The sequence below is a fragment of the Hibiscus syriacus genome, unplaced genomic scaffold, assembly GCF_006381635.1.
Source record: "Hibiscus syriacus cultivar Baekdansim isolate YM2019G1 unplaced genomic scaffold, ASM638163v2 tig00117016_pilon, whole genome shotgun sequence".
Lineage (NCBI taxonomy): Eukaryota > Viridiplantae > Streptophyta > Magnoliopsida > Malvales > Malvaceae > Hibiscus > Hibiscus syriacus.
Window position 1 is genome coordinate 2,871,268 of NW_024063525.1, and position 25,564 is coordinate 2,896,831.

The window sequence follows — 25,564 nt, forward strand, 5'->3', positions numbered from 1 at the left end:
TAATGATTTTTTTTAAATAATTATAGTTTAATTTAATTTTTTAATAACTATTTGTTTATTTCTATTTTAAAAAATTAGATACCACACAGATTTGTATTATTTTATTTTTGAATTCGAGTTTTCATTTATATTAACCAAACATGTTTTCTAATTTTCAAAAAAAATGAAAACTATTTTCTGAAAACAAAAACAGAAAATAGAAATAGAAAATATCGGAGAATCACTTTCATTGTTATTTTTTTTTTAAATATTTTAATCCCAATATTTTATAATAGTACCTATTCTAAAATTTTATTTATCCCCACTCTAATCAAAAATCTCTAATGAAAAATTATGTATTATTAATATATTAGTATCAATTCTGAAAAATATTTTTAAATCGAACAATGATCCTAATCTTCTGATCCCATTATCATTGCGCTGAACTTCCTCGTTCAATTCTATCGCCGCCGCCCCCCACTGCCCCCTGCTATCTAACCCTGTTTCCAAATCTTATCGTCAATAACAGGCAGAATTTGTTCTCTTGAACGCACATATGTATACACTAACATTTTAATCTAAATTTTGTTCATCTCCGTTCCACTCGAAATATTTATTATTTTTTATCAAGATTTTTTAACTTTAACTTTTTATTATTTAAATTTTATTATTGATAAAAATATAAAAAATATATATATTTTTTAAAAAACGTTTTAAAACATATATTTTATAAAATTTAATTATTTAAATTGTTTAAAATAATTGTGGTCACCGGCCATACATGCAGTACAGGTATGCACGCTTACTAAACCATCCATCCCTGCGAACATAAAGGTAAAATGCAACAAATTAAGTGGAAGAACCAATGCATTTAATGGCCAAATATAGCTACTGAAAAACAGGGATCAGATAAATTTGTAAGAGATCAATTAACAGTCACTCACAGGTACCAAAAATGACTGGTGTTAACTCTCTCGAAGTATCTCTTAGCATGAATTCCACCATAAATTCCATTCCCTATCGGATAATATACAGGGTGAACATTGCAAACATACCATTCACATATGAGAAGTCTGAAGATCAATTTCTTTCCGTCACCCAATTTGTGGCGTATGCTGAAATAATCGGTAAATATCAGCACATAAATTGTGGCGAAAGGTTCGATGATCGATTAAATACTACTTACAGTCGCAAAGAGAGCAGCCCAAGGAGTTGATGGCAGATAAATAGAACAGCTATAATGTTAAAAATTTGTCTTCACAAGTTCTTACCAACACTTGTGGCTTCCCTTCTCCTGAAATTCTATCAGGGATCACAACTTACATAATTTCTTCATTTTCACATTAGAAGGAAACTATCATGCTGACTTGATGTGAGAACATACGATTGCAGAAGTAAGTCGAGACTCAAGTTTTCCCACTTTCAATCCAGCTAAGCCCCAACAGTTTTCTCTCTGTTATATCTCTTAGCTTCGTTACAGCATCCCACCTCCCATGAACAGCATAAATGTTGGAAAGCATAACTTTGTCAGCACTTTTTTGGGATTCATTTTCCAATAGTTGCAAGGATATAGCTTCAGCTAACTCAAAATTCCCATGAACTTCACAGCACGAAAGCAGTGCACCCAAAATACCTGAGTCAACTGGCTTCGGCAAGCACAAGATTAAGTTATATGCCACTTCAATTTGTCCAACCATACCAAGAAGCTTTACCATGTGAACATAATGCTCAATTTTAGGTTGGATGAAAAACTCAGATACCATCCTCCTAAAAACTCTGAAACCATCATCAAAGAGGCCAGCATGACAACAAGCAGAAAGAAGGGCAGAGAATGTGGAATCATCAGGTTTCAGGTTGGTTGTTAGCATTTCATCAAACACCTTAAATGCCTGGGAAGCAAGACCATTTAACCCCAAACCTAATATAAGAGAATTAAAAGATACTACATTTCTTTCCGACATAATCTCGAAAACTCGAATCCCCAAGTTCACAAATCCACACTTACAATACATGTCTATAAGAGCAGAGGAAACCAAGACATTCAATTCAAATCCATGTCGAACAACGTATCCATGAATCTCAATACCAAACCTTACATTTGATGATTGAGCAGTGGACGCCAGTACAACAGAGACTAAAATGGGATCTACTGTTTTACCTTTCTCCATGTTTAGTTTCCTAAAGTAGAAGAATGCTTCCCCATAATCCCCACACTGAGAATATCCAGTTATCAAAGAAGACCATGCAACTAAATCTAGTTGAAGCAAACTACAGAACACGGTATTTGCCGAATCCATGCACTGAAACCTCGAATACAAACTTACAAGTGAACTGCCCACGTGAACAGTACAATCAAAACCAGTTTTCAAACAAAAACCATGGATTCCTTGACCCACACATAACAAGTGAGAATCCATGATCCCTGATATCAGGGCAACCAAAGTATGCCCATCCTGCCGCTGACCCATATTTTCATCCAACCAAACAACTCCAACCCTTTGTTTAAAAGGCCACAATTCTTGTACCCCGAAACCATGGCATTCCACAAAACCAAATCTTTCTCAGGAATCTTACGAAAAACCTTGTATGCTTCATTAACAAGGCACAACTTTGAATACCCAGTGACAAGTGAACTACCACAGATGGAATCCAATCCCAACCCGGATAGAATAACCATTGCATGAACATGTCCCATCCCATCCAAATCAAAGTTGTCATAACAGGCACGTATCACAGAGGCATAAGTAAAATTATCGGGTTTTGTTTTCGATGCAAGCATCTTATTAAACAACGATAAGGCATCGTTGAAGTGGTGGGCTTGTGCATAAGCTCTAATAATAGAATTCCAAAGGAAAACGCTTCTTTGAGGTGCTTTGTCGAATAGGTTACGGGCAGAGCAGAGGTCATCGTTTAAGGCGTAAAACCTGAGAAGTTTAGTTGCGAAGAATGGGTCAAGGGACAGATGGGTTTTGGAGATTAAAGCATGGAGTTGTTTGGTCTTAAGGATGGTATGATAAGACTTTGAAAGCTCAGATAAAAGTGAATGAATTTGGAAGACCATGTTTCCTCCTTTTTTTTTTTTTAAGCTGTCGACCCTTATTCTTATTGGCCTCTATACCATTTTCAAGTGGATAAGTTGTCGACTACCCTTAATATTTTATTTTACGGTGACATATAAGTACACCATCGTTAAGTTTTTAACAAGAGGGCAAATTAGAATTAAAAGGTAATATTAGCTATGATTTAAAAAAAATGGTATACTACAAATTTAATATTCTAACTATAACTCTTATTTCGTTTTAGTCCTCCAACTATTTTTTTCAAAATCATGCCTAATATTATGTTTTAATTTCATTTTGGTCACATACCTTTAAAAATGAATATTAATTGATAGCATAGTATTTTTATTTTTTTCTAATGATGTGACATTATTTTATGATTTTCACTCAACTATTGTTCATTTTCATTTTGATCATCGATATTTTAATTTCATCAATCAACCCATCCAACCATTTAAATGCTTCCATTAAGTCACTGACCATTAACTTTTAACGAAAGAGATTAAGTGGAAATTAAAAACAATAACTTAGTATAAATATCTAGTCCTTAATATTTATACATTATATTAATTTGATCATAATATAATATAATTAAAATAAAATTGATCAACCAGACAACCACGCAGCAGCGAAGGACAAGGGCGTTGCAATCTCCCACTACCTTGAAAAAGGGAAATTTGCAAGTAATACTACTACTATCTTTTCTTTTCTTTTTTTATCAAAATGCCACAATATCAAGCAAAATCCTTCATTTTCCTCAAAATTCAATCTTTTTGGCTAACCAAAATCCATAAAGATTCAAGTTCTCTTTATAACTTTGTATTTTTTTTTTGGGATTTTTTTCTAGAGATAACAATGTTATCATCTCCATCCTCAAGGGTTTCTCCAACCCCAACATCACCACTGTCAATAAATTTCACTTCTCATCTATTGTCTTTCACCACAACTCCGTCGCCAATTGCTGCTACTTCTCTATAATTGTCATCCCATCTCCGAATAGTGAAGTGACGATGTAAATGGTGATCAGGATAACAACTATGAAGCACGAGGACTGTAAAAGAAAGGTGTTTTAAGTACCTGATATGTCCTTGGCATGGGGATAACACGAGGACGACTAGGGTACGTACCAGGGATGTGCCACGGTGGTAGGGTACGATTGATCGAACTAGAGGACGACAAATACTTATCTGGGGATGTTTCAGGGTCGACATGTGTTTATCACATATGTCATCGGGGATAATTTTCTCATTTTACATTAAAAAAATTAAAAAAAGAAAACCTAATTTTGATGGGATGCTCGATAATCTTAGCATTTGCACTTCTCCTCCTCGCTTGTTTTGCACCTTGGAATTTTTCTGAAAAATTTTTCTTTTTCACATATTTGTAGGACTAATAAATGACTCAAGGAAGAGGTAAGCAACTTTCTCACATATTTGGGTTTTTGCTTTGTGTTGGAATTTGTCTGGAAAAGAAAATGAGATAGAAGAAATTTTTTATGTTGTTAAAAATGCTTAAAATAGTAGCCAAGTAAAATTACGGGATGAAATTCTTGTTTGTGACTAGTTAGAGTAGTGAGTGTACAAACTGTAAGAAATTATTGTTTTTTTAAAATGATTAAAATAATACCTCAAATTATAATTATGGTTTAGTGCAACACTTCTTCTATGCACATGCAAATTGCTTTTTGATTCGGTTTGGTGCTTCATTATGTGTTCATTGATTTATTTCATCTCATGTTGTTTTTTTAGCTAAGTTGTATTTGGAAATGATTTTATAAATTAGTTGCTGAAATTAGAGTTACAAGACTGCTCTGTTTCGTATAAAATTCTAGTCTAAACAAGTTATATTATGTAATTAATTTCGTACACATTTTATAAATGTTTTATGCATGATCTTTGAACTCAATTGATTTGTTTTTTATTTAATATATGACATCTTAAAGTGGTAGAGGGGTTGGAAGTAATAGTGGGAATGAGTCAATTTCATCATCCCAAAATGAGAATTTATCTCCATTGTGGGATTATGTGACAAATATAGAAAAATGGGGAATGTTAATGAAATTGGAATTTTCTATGTAACATTTGTCGTGAAACTTGTAATGGAAGCTATACTAAGAAAAAGGAACATTTGCTTCAAATTTCAGGTGAAGGAGTTGCAATTTGTAAAAAAAATAACTACAAATTAAAAACTTGAAATGGTAAGGTTGGTAGATGAGTGCGAGAAGTAAAGGAAACAATGAGCAACCAGAGAAGTTTCCTTACACTCTTAATCTCAAGTTGGAGTTGAGATGAATTCTTCTTCTAAGAAGAGAAAACTTAGTTTGTCACCTCTTATTAGATCATTTAACATGAATTCTAGGGCCGAATTTGACGAAGAAATTGCAAGAGTGTTCTATACCGATGGTTTACCTTTTAATCTTGCTAGAAATCCTCATTATCATAGGATTTTTAGTTCTGCTGTAACTCACAATATACCTGGTTATGTATACCTGTTTATTTTCCCCTAGTTATAATAAATTGTGAACCACATTGCTCCAACAAGAAAAAATAATGTTGAGAAGCTCTTGCAACCAATTAAAGTAAAATGGCAAAAAAAGGTTGATTGGTGTGTGATGGTTAGAGTGATCCAACAAGAAAGCATTTCATTAATTTCATGGCTACTTCTGGAAATGGGCCTATGTTTCTTAAAGTTATGAATTTTTTGGTGAAGTCAAAGATAAGTTTTTCATTGTAAATTTGATGAAATAAGTGATTGATGAGGTGGGTCATCAAAATGTGGTGCATATTATTACTAACAATGCAACTAATTGCAAGGGTGCAAGAGAGATTATTGAGAGCATGTATCCTCATATTTATTGGACATCATGTGTGTCCACACACTTAATCTTGCCTTGAAGAACATTTGTTCGATAAGAAATATCAAGAGAAATGTTTAAACATATGACTTATGCCATTGGATTATTGAAATTCATGGGGATGTCATACAAATCAAGAATTTTATCATGAACCACAATATGAGATTGGTAATTTTCCAAAGATTTAGTCCTCTTAAGTTACTTTCAATTGTCGATACTCGTTTAGCTTTGATCATTGTGATGCTTACGAGGTTTAAGCTCAATAAATAGGGACTTCAAACAATGATCATAAGTGATGAATAAAAATCTTATAGAGAGGATGACACATGAAAACAAACTTTGTGAAGGAAAAGCGTGTGAGTGATTATTGGTATGATAAATTATCTTACATCATTGATTTTGCAGAGCCCATCTATGACATGCTTAGTGTATGTGACACTAATAAGCCATGTCTTCATTTGGTATATGATATGTGAGATTCATTGATTGAAAAAGTGAAGTGTGGAATTTACAAGAAGGAAAAACGTTCTCTTTCAGACTTCAATCCTTTTTATCATGTAGTTTGTGGGATTCTTATAGTTTGTTGAACAAAGAGTTATACTCGTCTTCATTGTCTAACTCATTCACTAAATCCAAGGTGCATACATAGCTTTGTTATTTTTTAATTTTATATTCTCAACTCCTAGTTATTGGATGTATGTGTAATTTTTTAATATGTTGAAGATTTTGTAATGATGGTTGGCTAAATTAGGATCCTAATAGAGTTGCTCCTCATAGACCTGGTGAAATATCTCAAGAGAGAATTAAGTGTTTTCGTAGGTTATTTCCAAACGATGATGATTATGACAAAGTCTTGGATGAATATGCTAGTTTCTCAATTAAGAGTGAGCCTTTTAAAGATTTGGTTTCTCTTACAAAAGGTATTCTTCGGATCCGAAAAATTGGAGGGCTAACTTTAGTGCCGAAACTCCACTGCTCCAATCTTTGATTTTCAAAGTGCTTGAACAACCTATTTCATCCTCTTGTTGTGAAAGAAATTGTCGCACTTATTCCTTTATCCACTCACTTAAGAGGAATAAGTTAAATTCGGGTTGTGTTGAAGATTTAGTTTACATCCACTACAATATTTTCCTTTTATCAAGGAGTTCTAATCAATACGAGGATGAGAAAACCAAGATGTGGAATGTTGATGGAGATGTTTTTGATTAATTGGAGATGTTGGATATTTAGAGTTTGTCGAACTCTCGCTTGATGAGCCAGATTTATAGAGCGGGTTAATCTCAAAAGATGTTAACAATGTTTGATTTGTGTTGTTTAATATTGTTCTAGACTTAATATTGTGGTTTGAGTCTTAAGATTTGACACTTTAATATTATGGTTTGTTTATAGATTTTATTATTTGACTTAATATTATGGTTTATTTATGGATTTTATTATTCTAGAGTCAATATTGTGGTCTGAATCTTGAGATTTGATATTTTAATATTGTGGATTGTTTATAGATTTTGTTGTTCTAGATTTTATTATGGTTTGTTTATGGATTTTCTATAAAGTATTAAATTTATTTATAATCATTTTACATCTATTTATAAATTTAAAATTTATTTATATGTCATACCCTTGCCATCCTCATACCCTATAATTTTAGAAATTAATGTTTCTCATACCCGTCCCATCCTCGTATCAGTCCTCCTATCCATATCAGTGCAACATAGGATAACAATATGGGGTGTAGTGATATTGTCGATTTTGAGTTTGTTTTGTATATGTTGTAAGAATATAGTAGAAGAAGAGATAACAAATTTACTACATTCCTCCCCCATCACACACCTCCTGTTCCTAAAGGTTATAGTTAAATCTCTCAACCCTGCCACCATTTATGTTAAATTTTTTTTCATATTTTGATATTTTGAACCTTTTAGAAATGAGATTTCCTTGACAATTTTGAAGATTGATCCATGTGAGGATAATTTCTTGTTTTTTTATTTACTCAATCTAATTTATTTTTTATCTAACCATGTAGTGACTTTTGTCATAATCTAATTTGAGATTAAATTTATTTTAATTGAATTATATTAACCAAATTGACTAACCATGTAGTGACATGTGCCACAATCTAATTAAAGATTAAATTTATTTTAATTGAATTATATTAACCAAATTGATAGAATATATAAATATAGAGGACCAAATATGTAATTATACCAAAATTTTTAATTGCCACATGATATCCTCCGTTAAAACCGAACTATCTATGGCTTAATTAAAACATTTAATTAGTTGAATGGTCTAATTGATAAAATCAAAATATCGATGGTCAAAATAAAAAGACAATAATTGAATAGTCACCCATATAATTTATTCTAAGTTGTCGACTACCGTGAAACATTAGTTATGATTTTAGAAAAACAATTATGGTAAATTACATGTTTAGTATCTCAACTATAACTTTTGTTTCATTTTGGGCACCTAACTATTTTTTTATCAAAATCATGTCTAACGTTACCTTTTTTGCTTCATTTTGGTCACCCGTCTTTAAAAATTAACTGAATTGTTGACATTTTATTTTTTTTATTTTCCAATGATAATGTGACGTTATCTTATGGTGATATGTTGGTATCATCATTAATTTTTAACGACAAAAGACAAATTACCAAAATAAAACCAAAACTAAACGTTAGGTGTGATTTTGAGGGGAAAAAAAGTAGTTGGTCGACCAAAGAGGAAAAAGTGATAATTGGGGTACTAAACCTATATTTCACCCACAAAAATAATAGTTAGATGATCAAAACAATAATTAAGTAATAGATGGGTATCAAATAGATAATTTCTCCTTATTTATTTTTTATGTTTAGGTCTAAGTCTAACGTTTTTTTGGTTTGGAAGGTTAAGTTGCTGAATTCTTTGGATTTAACACATACGGTCTGACACATGAAGAGATTTCCAGCCCATTGAGAAGTGGCACGTGTTTTGACATTTTTATACTAGAATCTGTCGTCCCAAATGCTTTGACTTCTGATAGGCCGTTCTTTTATAATAAAAAAGTTCATAAAGTATATTCTAATTGCGGATTTAGAAATTAAAAAATAGGGGTTCAAAATAAATGAGCAACAATTTACCGGTAATTTGATTGAGGAAGTTCACCGGAAAATCGTCGGTGAACGGCGTCGTGGCGGGTGGTTTAGACACAAACAAAAGACTGAGAAATGAGAATTGAGTAGCAGTGGTGTTGGAGTCTGTGGATTTGAACGTAAAACAGAAGCTTTAGTATTAGTAATAGCTGAAATGAAAGGTTTTGAAATCATATATATTATTTTAATTAGTTTTTTAATTGAAAATATAGAATAGATTGACAGCTTCCGAGCACAAATTTCAATTACAAAACAAAATGTGCAGAAAAGAGCACAAATTTTAACTACAAATGTGCAGAAAAGTAAAAAAAATAAAAAGGGTGTGCAGAATTTTTAAGTTTAATATAGTATATTAAGTGTTGGTATTTTTTTAAGGAAAATGGGTATGCAATTGCTACCTCGTAGGCCACATAGGTCCGTCCCTGGTATATACCATCTTTTTTTTTATTTAAGCACCTAAAGTATTTTTTGATCAAAAATACATACCTAAAGTTATCGGTTTGGTCAAAATAGGTACATAAATTATATTTTTTTTCAAAATAGGTACCTAAAGTATTTAATTTTTTTAACCTAAAGTTTTCTTTAATTAATGTCGCATGTCAACTTTTGTAGAACTTAGATGAAAAGGTTTGAATAATTTACGCACCTATTTTGACATAAAATACTTTAGATACCTATTTTGACTAAAAAGATAACTTTAGTATTTATTTTGACCAAAAATACTTTAAGTACTTAAATGAAAAATATATTATATTTTACGTACTTATTTGTGATATAAACCTTTTTTAATAGTATAGGAAGATTACATGTATTATCTATTTATCATTTTTTAACTATTGACGATACCCACATGCGTAGACATAACTACTTGAAATTAAAATCTTTAAAGAGAATAATATTTCATTTAATCAGTGAAATCACTTGATGAATTCACTTATTGATAGGATGTTAATCTTTCTCTCATGATTGGTCTCTTTATACTTCTAGTTTTGGGGACCTAACACTCCAAAACATTATAACTAGAACCATATTTTTAGGTTAAGGATGAGTCTGCCACGCTCGACGAGCACCACTAACGATGAGCGCCATTAAATTAATTTATAAAAAATTAAAATTTTAAAGGACTGAACGTGTAATTATAAATTAGATAAAAATTTAAAAGTTAAATTATTTAAAATAAATGGTAAATTATATTAGTGATCACTTGACTATTGCCCATTTTCATTTTGACCACCATTTTGAAATTTTGTTAATCAGGTCACTCAACTATTTAAATGCATTCAATTAAGCCACTTGCCATTAATATTTAACAGAGAAGCTGAGTGACAGTTAAAATATTTGGTCACTATTACTTATATATTCTATCAATTTGGTCAAACTTGTAATAAATTAAAAAAAACTTAAACTCTCAAATCAAATAGTATCATATGAAATAACATACGTCATCATATATCTAATTGAACAAATTGGGTGACACATGTCACCCTCTAGAGGAAACAATTTTGGGTGGTTAAATAATACCCAAGGAACACGGGGTTCTTAGGTTGAAGAAGTAAGGTTCAACCATTGAGCTAAAGTACTTAATTGGTTTGAATTTGACTACATATGTTATTTATGTTTAATATTAGTGTAAACTTGAATTCTTAATATTTTATATATCTTAACTTAAATTCACATATTAAATTAATTTTACATCTTAACATTACTAATATATTTTATTTTTATATTAACTTATTCAATATATTTTATTCTTGTCTTAATCTAAAAATATATTTTAGTCTTTATCTTAACTTAGAAATATATTTTATTCTCATCTTAACTTGTTACATAAATTATATTCTTAACTTACATTATTAAATATATTCTATTATCATATTAAATTATTAAACATGATTAGTTCTTATTTTAACTTAAAACATATCTTTTATTCTTATCTTAACTTAAAAATATATTTTTATTTTAACTTCAAAAAATATATTATATTTTTATCTTAAATTTAAAATATTATCAGAATAACATATAAATATTTAAGTTAAGATAAGAGTAAATTGTATTTTTAAATTTAAGATAAGATTAAAACATATTTTTTAAATTAAAATAAGAATAAAATATATTTTTAGGTTATGAAAAAAATAAAATATATTTAATAAGTTAAGATAAAAAAAATATTTTTTAATGTTAAGATGTAAAATTAATTTAATATATGAATTTAAGTTAATATATGTAATACCCTAAATTTTATCTAGTGATAAAAATGTAAGTTTTGAAAGTTTAGTAGCTAAAGTATAATATTTGAAAAGTTTAGAGACTGAAATTGTAATTTTTAAAAATTTATATATTTTAGCCTATAAATGAACAAATTGGATTAAAATAGATATTTTAGTGGGAATCAGGTTTTCGGTACGAGATTTGTGTTAAAAGCTATAAAACATTAAATTTCGATATTGAAATCAGATATTCGGATCGAACCGAAATTTTACAAAAATTTGAAGGATGTTAGAAAATAGTTGGAAATATTATTTGAATATTTTAGATCAGAAAAATCTGGCTCAGAACAATGAAATTTGTTTTTGATTTGATCGAAACATTGACATTTTAGTGACTAAAATGCAATTTTTGAAAATTGCATGGGCAAATTCGAAAGTTAAAGCCAAGTTAATTCATCTTTAACCAAAGAATATTTTAATGGAAAATATGACAATGGCAATTGGTAATTTTTAGGTTTCATTAATGGCAAAAATGGAATTTCCTAATAATTGAATAAGAAATTCAATTATTTTATTTTTAAGCCATGTGTTGGAATTTATTTATTATTAGAATAATCAAGAAAGATTGAGCATTTTCAGCTTCTTCTTCTCCAGGGCTCGAAAGTTCATGTTCTAAAAGGTAAGAATTTTTAGTTTGATTTTTAAAGTCATTTACTTGATTTTTGATTTAGCTATTAGATAGAGAATTAATCTTACATGAAATTCTCTATCATTTGGTACCAAAATTTCATGGTGAAGATGAATATGTGATGAGATTTGAGGATTTGGGGTTATTAAGAGTTTAGTGATTTTAAAGAGTTGTTATAGGATTTTTATATTTTTGATGTTAGTGATCATTTTTAAAGCATGTACAATAGTTAGAATTAATTGTACGTGTGTAAATAAGAGTTGGCCATGTTAGGATTTGTGAGAATGATGATATTTTAATTCAATTTATTGTTGTGATGATTGGAAATGCATGAATTTAATCATAGGAGGTTGAATGCTTGAAAATGAACAAAATTTTCCCTAGGTGATTTAGAGGTATTCAGCCATAGGGAATTGATGAGTGTTCAGAATCGTTAATATTTTCTCGTTATTTCTTCGATCTTGTGGATTTATTGTTGCTGATTTGGTTTTGTTATGTTTATTTTTGTGCAGGTCCTACTTTCCAGAATTAGTGATAAAACGGGTGCATTCTGCATTTTTTTTATTATTTGGTCACGGCTGGAGACATGGGCACGACACGGTCTAACGTGGCAGTTTCTAGAAGGTCCAATCAGTGGCGATTTCTAGAAGATCTACTCAGCACGCCTTCTGGAAAATGGACGAGCAGAGTTACATTAGGAGACTTGTTTAGAGTTTGAATTTAGAAAAAAATAATTATCTTTAGGATTATTTTATTTTAATTTCTTTGTTTATCCTTAGGCTTTTAGAGGCTATAAACACCCTCTTGGGGTAAGCCTAAACTCACATCTCATATTACAATTCTCTTCTTCTTTCTTGTTTTATTAAAGTTTTCTCTTTTATTTTACTTTTCAAGTTTTTCATTTTTCTTTTATTTTCTTTTATTTTCAAGCTTTATTTTTAAATATGCTAAGTATGACTTTTGTCATGCTTAGCTAAATTTTTCATAAACCGAGAGCTTAAGCGATGACTCAATTCCAACGGGAGAATTGAAACATGCCCTTAATATCTTCAGAATATCTCTCTTAATCTTTGCGCTTATTTTTTAAAATCAAAATAGTTTTCAAAATCAAAGATAGACTTTGGTCTAGATTGTTGTTGCTATTAAACATGTGAGAGGAAGATTCAACTTATAGAAAACACATTCAACTTTTTGGGAACACACTTGGCGAGATAGCTTCACCAAGAGGGAATTGAGATCAGAGTTGACAGTTATAGAAGGAACAATCCGAGTCAATCGCCATGAACTTAAATGGTAATTGATCTACGACAATTGATGTTGATTAGATCAATTTTCGAAGCCAGAATCAAAGATTGCCTTGGGTATTCAATATACAAATAGAGTCACGAGGATTGCCCTTGTAGACAAAGTAACCGACGTGAATCCTGAAGGGAAAATCTAATTCGATGATCTAAAGGAAATTGAGTCAAAGCAAAGCTTGAGGCTTTTTTTTACCAAATCCATTTACAATCTTTATTTCCTTTTTTTTACCTTAATTACCTTTTTTATTTAAACTCTTTCATTACTTAATCATTTTTTATCAAAACCCCCTATTCACTATATCACGCCTGGCATACATAATTCAGAAAAAAATTCAGAATTTTCTAAATCCCTGTTGAATCGACCCTTACTTCTCTACACTACGAATTTTCCTTTATTTATTTATTAATCGAGAAGAAGAAATTTTATTTTGACATCGAAAACAACAGTTGTCAAATTGGTGTCGTTGTCGGGGACTTCTCCAAAGTTACTAATTTTTTGTTTGCTTTTGATTTATGACCAAGAATAATCTGGGCGCATTAGTGGAGTACGACCCAGAAATCAAAGCCAGAGTTAGGAGATTTCACGCATAGACTCTTCGAGAAAGAAGGAGACAACAATCAAATCCATAATCAGAATCGAATTCAGGTGAATCCGTTAATAATGAACCAATTCCGATGGCCGATCTTATTATTCGGGAGTTAGCCGTGGCACCCACTGAACAAGAACCTTTGTGCATTGATTTTCCCCAAGGAGAAACTCCACACCAGTTAAAAACTGGCCTTATTCATCTCTTCCATACATTCCGCGGATTGCCAAACGAGAATCCACACAAACATCTCACGAAATTTCACATGGTCTGTTCTAGCATGAGACCACAGGAAGTAACCGAGGACCAAATCAAACTTAGAGCTTTTCTTTTTTCCTTAGCCGATTCGGCTAAGGAGTGGTTATTTTATCAACCCCCTAATTCTATTACTACATGGACTCAAATGACTCGTCTTTTTCTTGACAGTTTTTTCCCTGCGACAAAAGTAAGTGAACTATGAAGGAGAATACTTGGAATGAAGTAGCTTGATGGAGAGTCACTTCACGACTACTGGGAGCGGTTTAAAAAGTTATGCACTAGTTGCCCACAACATGGGTTAACGGAACAAACACTCCTTTAATACTTTTATGAATGATTAATTCCCCTGGAGATGAAGATGATCGATGCCGCTAGTGGTGGAGCCTTGGTGAACATGACTCCTACTGCGGCTAGGGATTTAATTTCCACAATGGCTGCAAATTCCCTATAGTTCCGGACAAATAATGAACCTCCTCGAAGGGTTCATGTGATAAGTTCATCTTCTTTAGAAAATAAGAAAGATAAATTAACTGAAGTCGTCAACTCTCTTATTGCAGGAAAGACAGGATCAAATAGATCGTGTGGAATATGTGCATTACCTGATCATCTGACAGACGATTGTTCACTGATTTAAGATGACGCAACAGCTTAAGTAAATGTAGTCGGGAACTTTCCAGGACCTCTCCAAAGAGCTTAAAATCCCTACGACAATACTTACAACCCAGAATGGAAAGATTATTCGAACTTCAGTTATGCTCAGAACTCAAGACCAAATCAAGGTTATCAAGCGAGACCACCTCCACCACAACAACAGCCGTGGAAGACATCATTAGAGTCGATTGTCGAGAGATTAGTACTTTCCCAGGAAAAATTCTAGAATCGTACTGAAGCCCACTTACAAGAGATAGACAAGTAGATGAGCTAACTGGCTCAAACAATAGGCCACTTGGAATCTCAAGGTAAGCTTCCGTCTTAAACCGAGGTAAACCCAATGGAGAATGTTCGCGCCATCACTCTTCGAAGTGGTACAGTATCCCAGAAAAAGAATGACAAAGAACAAATGGACGATCCAACGCCATCTCCCTATGACGTGCCACCACCTTTTCCATCGAGGTTAGTTAAAAAGGATAAACAAACTGAGGAAAAGAAAATACTAGGTGTACTTCGGAAGGTGGAAGTTAACATACCTCTCCCCGAGGTTATCCGAAAGGTTCCAAGGTATGCCTAGTTTTTAAAGAATCTTTGTACGACAAAAAATAAGTTTACTGGGGTCGAGAAAGTGAATTTGGGAGAGCAAGTCTCAGCCGTCTTCCAACGAAAGTTACCATCGAAACTAGAAGTCCAAGGTATGTTCGCAATACCCTGTAAAATTAGTAAAGTTGGGATAAATCGAGCCATGTGTGATCTTGGCACCTCTATTAATGTAATGTCTCTATCTGTTTACAAAATGATACTAAGGAGCCTTTAAAGATACAAAGATCTCAATACAGCTTGCCGACATATCAGTGATCTATCCGTAATGACTCTTAGAGAATGTATTGGTGGAGGTAAATGACCTAATATTTCCAGCTGATTTTTATATAATTGACATGGAAAATGATCGCACAATCACATCCTCTGATATCCTGCTGAGGTGCCCTTTCCTAAGTACCGCTCACACAAAAATTGAAGTAAGAAGAGGAATTTTAACTATGTAATTTGATAGTGAGATCGTTAAATTTGACGTGAATAAGGCAATGTGATGTCCTGACAAAGTGAAAAGTCTAAATTCTGTTGATATAATTGATCCTTTGGCTGATGAATTTTTAAGGACTAATTTATCCTTTGATTTATGCAGGGTTCTAAAAGATCATGATGAGAACATATTTTCTGATTATGTAAAATTGAATTTGATTTCTTCTAAGTCTAAAGCTTTACCCTCTGTTTTGCAGGCGCCTAAGGTTGATCTGAAACCGTTGCTGGATCACTTGAAATATGCCTTCCTTGGAGAAAATAACACTCTGACAATAATCATATCGAAAGGATTATCTAAGGAGGAAGAAAGGACTTAATCACGGTTTTGCGCACACACAAGGTGGCAATAGGATGGACCATCGCTGACATAAAAGGGTTGAGTCCATCCACTTGTATGCACAAAATTAAAACTGAAGAAGGCACAAAACTGACACGTGAAGGTCAACGTCGGCTAAATCTGCCAATATTGGAAGTGGTAAAAAAGGAGATACAAAAACTCCTTGATGCATATATTATATATCCAATTTCATATAGTAAATTGGTAAGTCCGATATATGTAGTTCCTAAAAAAATGAGTTACTGTGATCGAAAATTCTGATGGAAAATTTGTACCAACACGAGTTCAGAATGGATGGAGAGTCTGCATTGATTACAGGAAGTTGAATTCTTTAACTCGAAAATACCATTTTCCTCTTTCATTCATAGATCAAACGATTGAATGATTAGCCGGTAAATCTCACTATTGTTGTCTTGTTGGATTTTCAGGTTTTTTCCAAATTCCAATAGCACATTAAGATCAACAAAAGACGACATTCACATGCCCCTTAGGCATATTCACTTACCGAAGAATACCTTTCGGACTTTGTAATGCACCTGCCACGTTCCAGAGGTGTATGATTAGTATTTTTTTCTGACTATATTGAGAAAGGTATTGAAGTCTTCATGGATGACTTCATTGTTTACGGTAATTCATTCAATAAGTGTCTATTAAACTAAACAAATATGTTGCGTCGGTGCCTAGAATTTAACCTTGTTTTGAATTATGAAAAGTGTCATTTTATGGTTGACAAAGGTTTAATTCTAGGACATATTGTTTCTTCTAAAGGATTTACGGTTGATAAGGCAAAACCTGATATAATACGTTCACTTCCTTACCCCACTACGGTGATGGAAATTTGTTCTTTATTTGGTCATGCAGGTTTTTACCGTAGATTCATTAAGGATTTCTCTAAGGTGGCGCGATCATTATGTGAGTTGTTACAGAAGGATAAAGCCTTCAATTTCGACCAACAATTCCAAGAATCATTCGATGTTTTAAAGGAAAAGTTGGTTTCGGCACTATCCGCTATTTGTAAGTACTAAATATGGGTACGGATATATGTGCAAGTATACACAATCGAACAAGTAATACAGTGATGAGTGAGTATCGTCTCCACATGGATTGTAGAGATATTGAGTAAAGTTTATGCACTATTCTAAAGTAACTAAGTAAAGATAATGGTATTCACAAATGAGAATGCTATGGCAAAATGAAATGGATGTTGGTGAGAACGAAATGATGGTATTGTGGGAGCAAATGGAGATGTCGTGGCAAATTATATTGTGTTCAGTGCAAACAAATGAAAATGTAAAGGCAAAACAAAATGTAAATATTGGATTTGATTTTCAGGACTTTAAACTCCTCACACAACAAGCTACTATGAGAATGAGTGATAGGAGTCACTTAGGAAAATCTAAGTCTACTTCTCAGAATGATCTTACTTCTATGCCTTATCTGCCATACAAAGTCTACTAGGGTGCCCTATGCTATCTCTAGTAAGGGACTCGACAGATTGAAGATGCCTTGGCAAAACTGGTTAGCGTAATCCCTGCAATGATCCTATTGGTCCAGATAACAGGATATGTCTCGGCAATACCTGTTTGCAGCAACATTAACATCTAACCTATCGCTCATGCATAACACCTTTTAGTCGAATGAAATCCTAGCCTTATCTCTAAGGTGAATTATGCCTAGTTACTGTCTAGAACCCCTTGCTTATGTGGTTCCTCCCTAGTTTCTCTCGAATACTAAGGATATACTACTTAGATATTTTCTCAAACACTAAGTAATCTCCTAAGGAACGACTACTATCATAGCTCCTACAACCTTAAGGCATTAAACTTCATAAACAAAACAAAATATAACATAGAAAAAAACAGTCATTCATTAAAGCAAAATCAAATATCCATAAGGAACTCCCACCAAATAGGATTAGTTCATGGTGGGGTTCGAAATAAGCAAGCACAAAGCAAGTTAATATGTTCCTTATAACCCAAATAATAAATAATGAAAGCAAAGAGCAAATGGAATGAGGAAAAGCCTTCGACGTGCACTGTCGGAGCTTCCCTTGGCCACCATGAACTGTCCCAGCGATCTAGCTCCTCTCGGATGCCTAGAACACCACTCCCTCTAGCTTGTCAAAGGAGGAATGCCACGAAAAAAGTGATTGACAGAAAAAGGAGAGACATTTTTCTCCGAAATTTTAGCTCTTGGCTACTGGTCAAAAAGTTCAAAATCTCCTCAAAAAGTCAGGCTTCATCTCTTATTTATAGGGGATAATGAACCTAGGGTTATGTGTTAAAATTACACTAGTACTGTTGAAAACATTTTGATGTTTCGATATAACAAATTAAGTTAAATGAATTTTAAGATTTTACAAAAGATTTTCTAAGTATATTCGATGTAATTATTCGAATATCAAAATATTACTCCAAGTCTTTCAAATTTCATTTTAATCCTTACTAAAGTGTAAAATTGTGTTATATACTTAAACTATTTTAAAACAATTTTACAAAGTATTTCGAGCCTTAATCGAGCCAAAAATATTTTCTTTTTAAAGGGTTTCAAGAAAAATCAGAATGCCCAGGGGGTACAGATTCCCCCCCAAGGGGTACAGATTCCCCCCAGGGGGTACTGATTCCCCCCAGGGGGTACCGATTCTTCCCAGAGGTACCGATTCGTCCTGTCTAACGGTAAAAAACAAATTGCACTTAGGGAACTGATTCTCCATAAGGGGGTACCGATTTCCCCCACGCTCCAAGCTGTTTTATTAATTTTTTCTCATCCCCAAACGACTCCAAAACATCCCCAACAACTATATACGGCTTCAAACACATTCCAAGCTATAAATACAAGCTAAGGACACTTGAAGAAGCAATAGAACAACAATCCAAGCAATCAAAGGTTCTAGCTAATTCCGTGTAAAAGCTAGGGAAAGGTTCTAGTTTAGCCCGGAAAAACTAGGGAGTTTGTAAGGTTACTCTTTATCCTCAAAAGAGAACAAATTAGTTAATTTGTTGGAAAATCCTTGGTGAGGAGCTAAGGTAGTGGACGTAGACTTTGATTGAGAAAGTCTAACCACTATAAATTGTTGTGCAATTCTCTATCTTTCAATCTCCTTACTCCCTAAACACAAAACCGTTCCGACCCCTCTTTCCAAACTGTTCTGGTTATCGATTCGAGCTTCAGAAAATCCCAACAATTGGCATCAGAGCCTAACCAGTTAAGAAGGTTTAACCACCTTGAGACGGTCCTCGAAGAAGCTCTACCAATTCCCGACGTAACCGACAAAGAAATGACTTTTTCCTCTGGTGCTTATTATCTTGAAGAATATTGTAACACCCCCAACCCGTATCCGACCCGGATACGAGTCCGAAGTGTCACATTGACTTTTCAACCCTTGACTCTTAAGAAAAATCCCGGGAAATTTAAAACTTTATTTAAAACAAAATACAGACTTTATCAGAGTGCTCGTACTTAATGACTTATTACATGCCAACACTTTATACATAACCAAAAACATACTTTATCAAATATTTCTGATCTGATCTTTTGGTAAGGAAAACTGACCTGTCTTGCTCCGCATCACTCCTTACTCTTCTCGAAACCTACGTGTGAAACAATCACACGCTAAGTCGAAGACTTAGTGAGACATAACCACTTATAATGCACTTTAAAACATATATTGATACATGCATGTTCTGTTCTATCATGTTATAGCAATTCCAAGCATTTTTCATATCGTATAGAATCATATCAGATTAATCGCAGTAAATTCATACATACACATAATTCATCATTCACATGTTATCATATAATCACATACTTATCAATCAAACACTATACACACAACATCATATAATTTCTATAGCATTTATCATACCACTAACTTATATTTGTTCATATCTCTGGATTAGCCCATGTACATATGTGAGAACTATCGATATGTGAGTCTATAGAGGTTGTGCACTATGCTGTCACCACAGCTCGTATAAATGCACCGAAGTGCCCCGTAGAATTGCACCAAAGTGCCCGTAGAATTGCACCGTAGTGCCCGTAGAATGATGTCCATAAGGACCACGTAGAATTCCTTAAGAATCATATACATATACTATGGATCAAGTATGTGTCTTTCAAGACTTCACACAGGTTCCAAAGGATATACATATGTCCTAAAGAACCGAATAAACCCTCGACTCTTGGCATGCCAACTATACCCCTAGCTCTCATGACACATAACATGGGCGGTATCATTTATTTCATTTCAAATATACACATAAACTTGTAATTCACTTTCACATATCATGTATCACATAGCTTCTTTTCATATGATCACATAGTCACGTAGTTCACTTACCCGTAGATCATTTCCATATAATTCACATGTCACATATGTCATGTTTTCATATAATTTCTATCATTTCTCACCCAATCACCTTTATTCATATAGACATACTTATCATATCTTGTTCACATAAGATCATATACTTCATATAATATATCGAAACACCTAGAACACTTTCACGTAGCTTATAGTCATAAGTTTTGTCTCGTATCATATACTTGTTTTCACATATATATTTCCTATCAATTCTTATACCATCACATAATTCCTTTAACATACATAACATATCATGTAACATTATAATAGAAATACTTATAAGTCATATCACTTAAAGCACATATACTTATAGTCACATTTCTTATATCTTAATCGTATGCCTTCTCTTAAACATATATATTCACATGTTCAGGTAATTCACCATTTCATCACATAATTGGGTATTCATATAACTCATTTCATTTCATTTCATATCTATCTATATATATATATCCTCAAGATTATCCTAATATAAATCATATAGCACTCTTATATTTCGTATTCATCTAGGGCAGACTTATAAACATATCTCACTTCTATTATTTCTATATATAATCTAATCTGTTACTTAATTCAATTTCTTATAGCTCTTATAATCTTCTCATATAACTTCACTAATTTCTATCATTCAACCCATGTGTTATAGTTTTATTTAAACCTATGACTCTTTCCCATCTAGCTTATCTTATACGTTCATCTTATCATTTATGTTCAAATCCCCTAGTTGGTGTACTATTTTCACTTCATCCTATAGATCAATATTATCCAGCTTATTTCACTTATCATATAATAATATAATTATATTTTACTATGATCACATAGTTTATATCTCATACTTTGCTTTCTCATGTTCACCTATATCATGTCATATGGCTCATATCTTTCTCATGCAGTCACATAGTTCAGTTTCACATATGTATATATATATACATTATATAGCACATACTTCTCATAACATTACATTCAAAGCATGTCAACACATATATTCATGCATACATACAATTCATGTCATTCATATACGTATAATCATATATTCATGCATTCTAACATAGGAAATAGACTTGTCGCAAGTCTTGTTTCCATTTAGCACCATAAACTACCTAATATGCACTCACCTGGCCTCACTAGCCAAATCCAATCTCTTATCTTTCCCTTGATCGATCTTACTTGCTAAACGTTCCGGAATTGCTTTATGCGTAGAATCTACATAAATGTACATTTCGAGACCATCATTAGATACCTACACCTTGTAATTGGATACTATCAATTTAAACGAACTTATTAAATCCATATCCCCAATTTTCCTTTAGGGGGAATCGGTTCCCCCCCATGGGGGTATCGGTTCCCCTATGACATACTGGAAATTCTTGTTCGTTTGAAGGGGTATCGGTTCCCCTTGAATGGGTACCGATTCCCCTTGCCCAGAAATCATATTTTCAACCCGAAAATTACTTCATTTCCTCTCAAATACTTCATATATCATCCCCTTTTCATCCTTAACTCTAGTACACATACTTAAACCAATCTATATTCATTTATTTCATCTTAAACCTCAAAATTCTATCTTCCATATAAGATTCAAAAATCATACCAAATTTCCAATGTGTTCTAATTCCAATTCTAACACTTCCTACCTCTTAATTTAATCCTTGACAAGTCAAATTCAACTTCACAATCTATTAACTCCTTCCATATCAAAAATTCACTTAAAAACTCATTTTTCTTAATTTCTCATAACTTGTTAATCTTTGAGGTTTAAGCCCCCTAAAGCTTTCCTTAATCTTTCTTAATATCCCAAGAATCAAAACAAGCTTTAAAACGAAAGAATTAACCAACTAAAGACTCACTTACCTTATACCAAGCTTCACGGTGGAGAGGAGGAAGAAGAAGACTGAAGAATGCTCTGGACTCTTCTTCATACGTGCTTATTACCCTTAAAAAAAATTATAAAAAATCTTTCTGGTCAAATGACCATAATACCCTTAATTTCCTTTAATAATTACCAAATAACCTTCAATATATTCAAATAATCATTGAATTCTTTCATTCTTCTACTTTAGTCACCAAATTCTAAAACTTTACAATTTGGTCACTAACCCGATATTGCGGATGTTACAAATCTCCCCTCCTTTTTAAAAAAAATTCGTCCTCGAATTTTTCACTAAACAACTTAGTAAGAACATATCTTCTAATGTTCTTATGTTACTTCTTTTACTTAATCCTTCTTTCTCTTAGTTCTTCAACTACCTTTTTCCTTTATACATCCTTATCATGTTACTTATCATATAACCAATAGCATCAGTTCTTATCACTCAAAATCCTTAATCAATCAAATTCTTTATCAATCTTTAATTACCTTATAACCATACCAAACTTGTATTTCGTCATCATTTGACCAAAACTCAACTTTAACTCTTCTTCAATGTGATTAAACATATACTTTAAGGAGTCAAACAATATTTTCACATCACCTTGCACACTGGTCTTATTTCCATATCAAAAATTGTCCTCTGTACTTCCATATTTATCGTATATGATCCTTTAAATCAATCCCTTTCATTTCTTTATTCCTTATTCCTTATACATTAATCATATATTTCCTTTCATGTTCACATACTCTTGTCTTATTACTTATACTCATCTTTATGTACCAATCTTCATTGCATCCTCATTACTTTAATAACCCATTTCTTATACATAACTTCATTCTTTATCATTTCTTATACTTGTATTTTCCTTCCTGAAGGTTCCATGCAAATACTTATCTCAGTTTCTACATCATAGTTATCTGCTCAGAATATACAATCATATTCAAATTCACATCATAATCAATTAACTCCACTTTGTCTTTTCCTTCAGTCTTATAATTCTATCACTTTTACTCTGACAGCTAGTCAATAATATATGTTCAATCTAGGGTACAAACCCTAATCAACTAAACACATACATCCTTTCAAATCGAAATTATCTTAAAATTCGCTTACTCAACTTATCCATTTCACCCCTATTCTCATACATCCTGAAATTTCTTTTGCTCAAACTCAACATTCTGACTTCCTGTGTCTTATAATCTGATCATCGATATACACATTCTCAAACTCTTCTTATCAATCCTCAGCTTTATTTAAATATACCAATTCTTACTTCCTTTTCCTTTACTATACCACATTACTATGATCCAAATATGCAACTGTATCCAGATCCATTGCAGATCTGGTTATTATATCCTGAAAATATCTTATAATCTTATAATTCCAGTACATTTTTATCACATACTCTAGGTAGCCAATGCTAACTCTTTCCATCTTAACTGCAAACCCTTATCATAAACATACTCTTGTTTATGCGCAATATTATCACTTCGTTCCAAACTCATAAGCTCTGACATATACATCTTATACGCTTGTCACTGATGCACTTATCCTTGAGTTCTTCTATACGTAATCATCACGTCATTAGATCTTTTTAACATTCTTATGGTGACACCCGTTCACCATATTCTATCTTCTTCACATAATAGCAAAACTACTCTACATCGTTTTTCCGATTCCAAACGATGAAAATTTTCTATCATTATTCAGATATGATTTCAGCTTTCGGAAATCAACTTTTGATCTTACTAGGCATTTCCTGAGGTGTCCGCTCTTCATCCTGCCTGGCCAGGGCAAGTGAATAGCTATCACCATCAGGAATATCACCTTTCACTTACTTCGAAATTATCACGATCGGATTTCTATTGTGTTAAACTATTCTTATTTTATTAGCAAGACAACGTATTCCTTACACTATCAGATCAGAAATTTTTTCAATCTATGTTGGCATGTACACCTTTTATGACCTTTTGGACTTCGGTTTATGCCGAGAATCGGCTAAACCATAGCTCTGATACCATTAAATGTAACACCTCCAACCCGTATCCGACCCGGATACGAGTCCGAAGTGTCACATTGACTTTTCAACCCTTGACTCTTAAGAAAAATCCCGGGAAATTTAAAACTTTATTTAAAACAAAATACAGACTTTATCAGAGTGCTCGTACTTAATGACTTATTACATGCCAACACTTTATACATAACCAAAAACATACTTTATCAAATATTTCTGATCTGATCTTTTGGTAAGGAAAACTGACCTGTCTTGCTCCGCATCACTCCTTACTCTTCTCGAAACCTACGTGTGAAACAATCACACGCTAAGTCGAAGACTTAGTGAGGCATAACCACTTATAATGCACTTTAAAACATATATTGATACATGCATGTTCTGTTCTATCATGTTATAGCAATTCCAAGCATTTTTCATATCGTATAGAATCATATCAGATTAATCGCAGTAAATTCATACATACACATAATTCATCATTCACATGTTATCATATAATCACATACTTATCAATCAAACACTATACACACAACATCATATAATTTCTATAGCATTTATCATACCACTAACTTATATTTGTTCATATCTCTGGATTAGCCCATGTACATATGTGAGAACTATCGATATGTGAGTCTATAGAGGTTGTGCACTATGCTGTCACCACAGCTCGTATAAATGCACCGAAGTGCCCCGTAGAATTGCACCAAAGTGCCCGTAGAATTGCACCGTAGTGCCCGTAGAATGATGTCCATAAGGACCACGTAGAATTCCTTAAGAATCATATACATATACTATGGATCAAGTATGTGTCTTTCAAGACTTCACACAGGTTCCAAAGGATATACATATGTCCTAAAGAACCGAATAAACCCTCGACTCTTGGCATGCCAACTATACCCCTAGCTCTCATGACACATAACATGGGCGGTATCATTTATTTCATTTCAAATATACACATAAACTTGTAATTCACTTTCACATATCATGTATCACATAGCTTCTTTTCATATGATCACATAGTCACGTAGTTCACTTACCCGTAGATCATTTCCATATAATTCACATGTCACATATGTCATGTTTTCATATAATTTCTATCATTTCTCACCCAATCACCTTTATTCATAGACATACTTATCATATCTTGTTCACATAAGATCATATACTTCATATAATATATCGAA

The 25,564-nt window shown here is 32.6% G+C and overlaps 1 protein-coding gene across 1 annotated transcript; it reads right to left on the bottom strand.

The window, feature by feature from the left end:
* Positions 1-924: 924 nt before the first annotated feature.
* Positions 925-3,047, bottom strand: LOC120195532 (putative pentatricopeptide repeat-containing protein At1g64310). The gene is given in 2 exon segments (XM_039197533.1): positions 925-2,461; positions 2,464-3,047. Coding segments are annotated over 2 exon segments (1,653 nt in total). The 5' UTR covers positions 3,041-3,047; the 3' UTR covers positions 925-1,385.
* Positions 3,048-25,564: the final 22,517 nt, after the last annotated feature.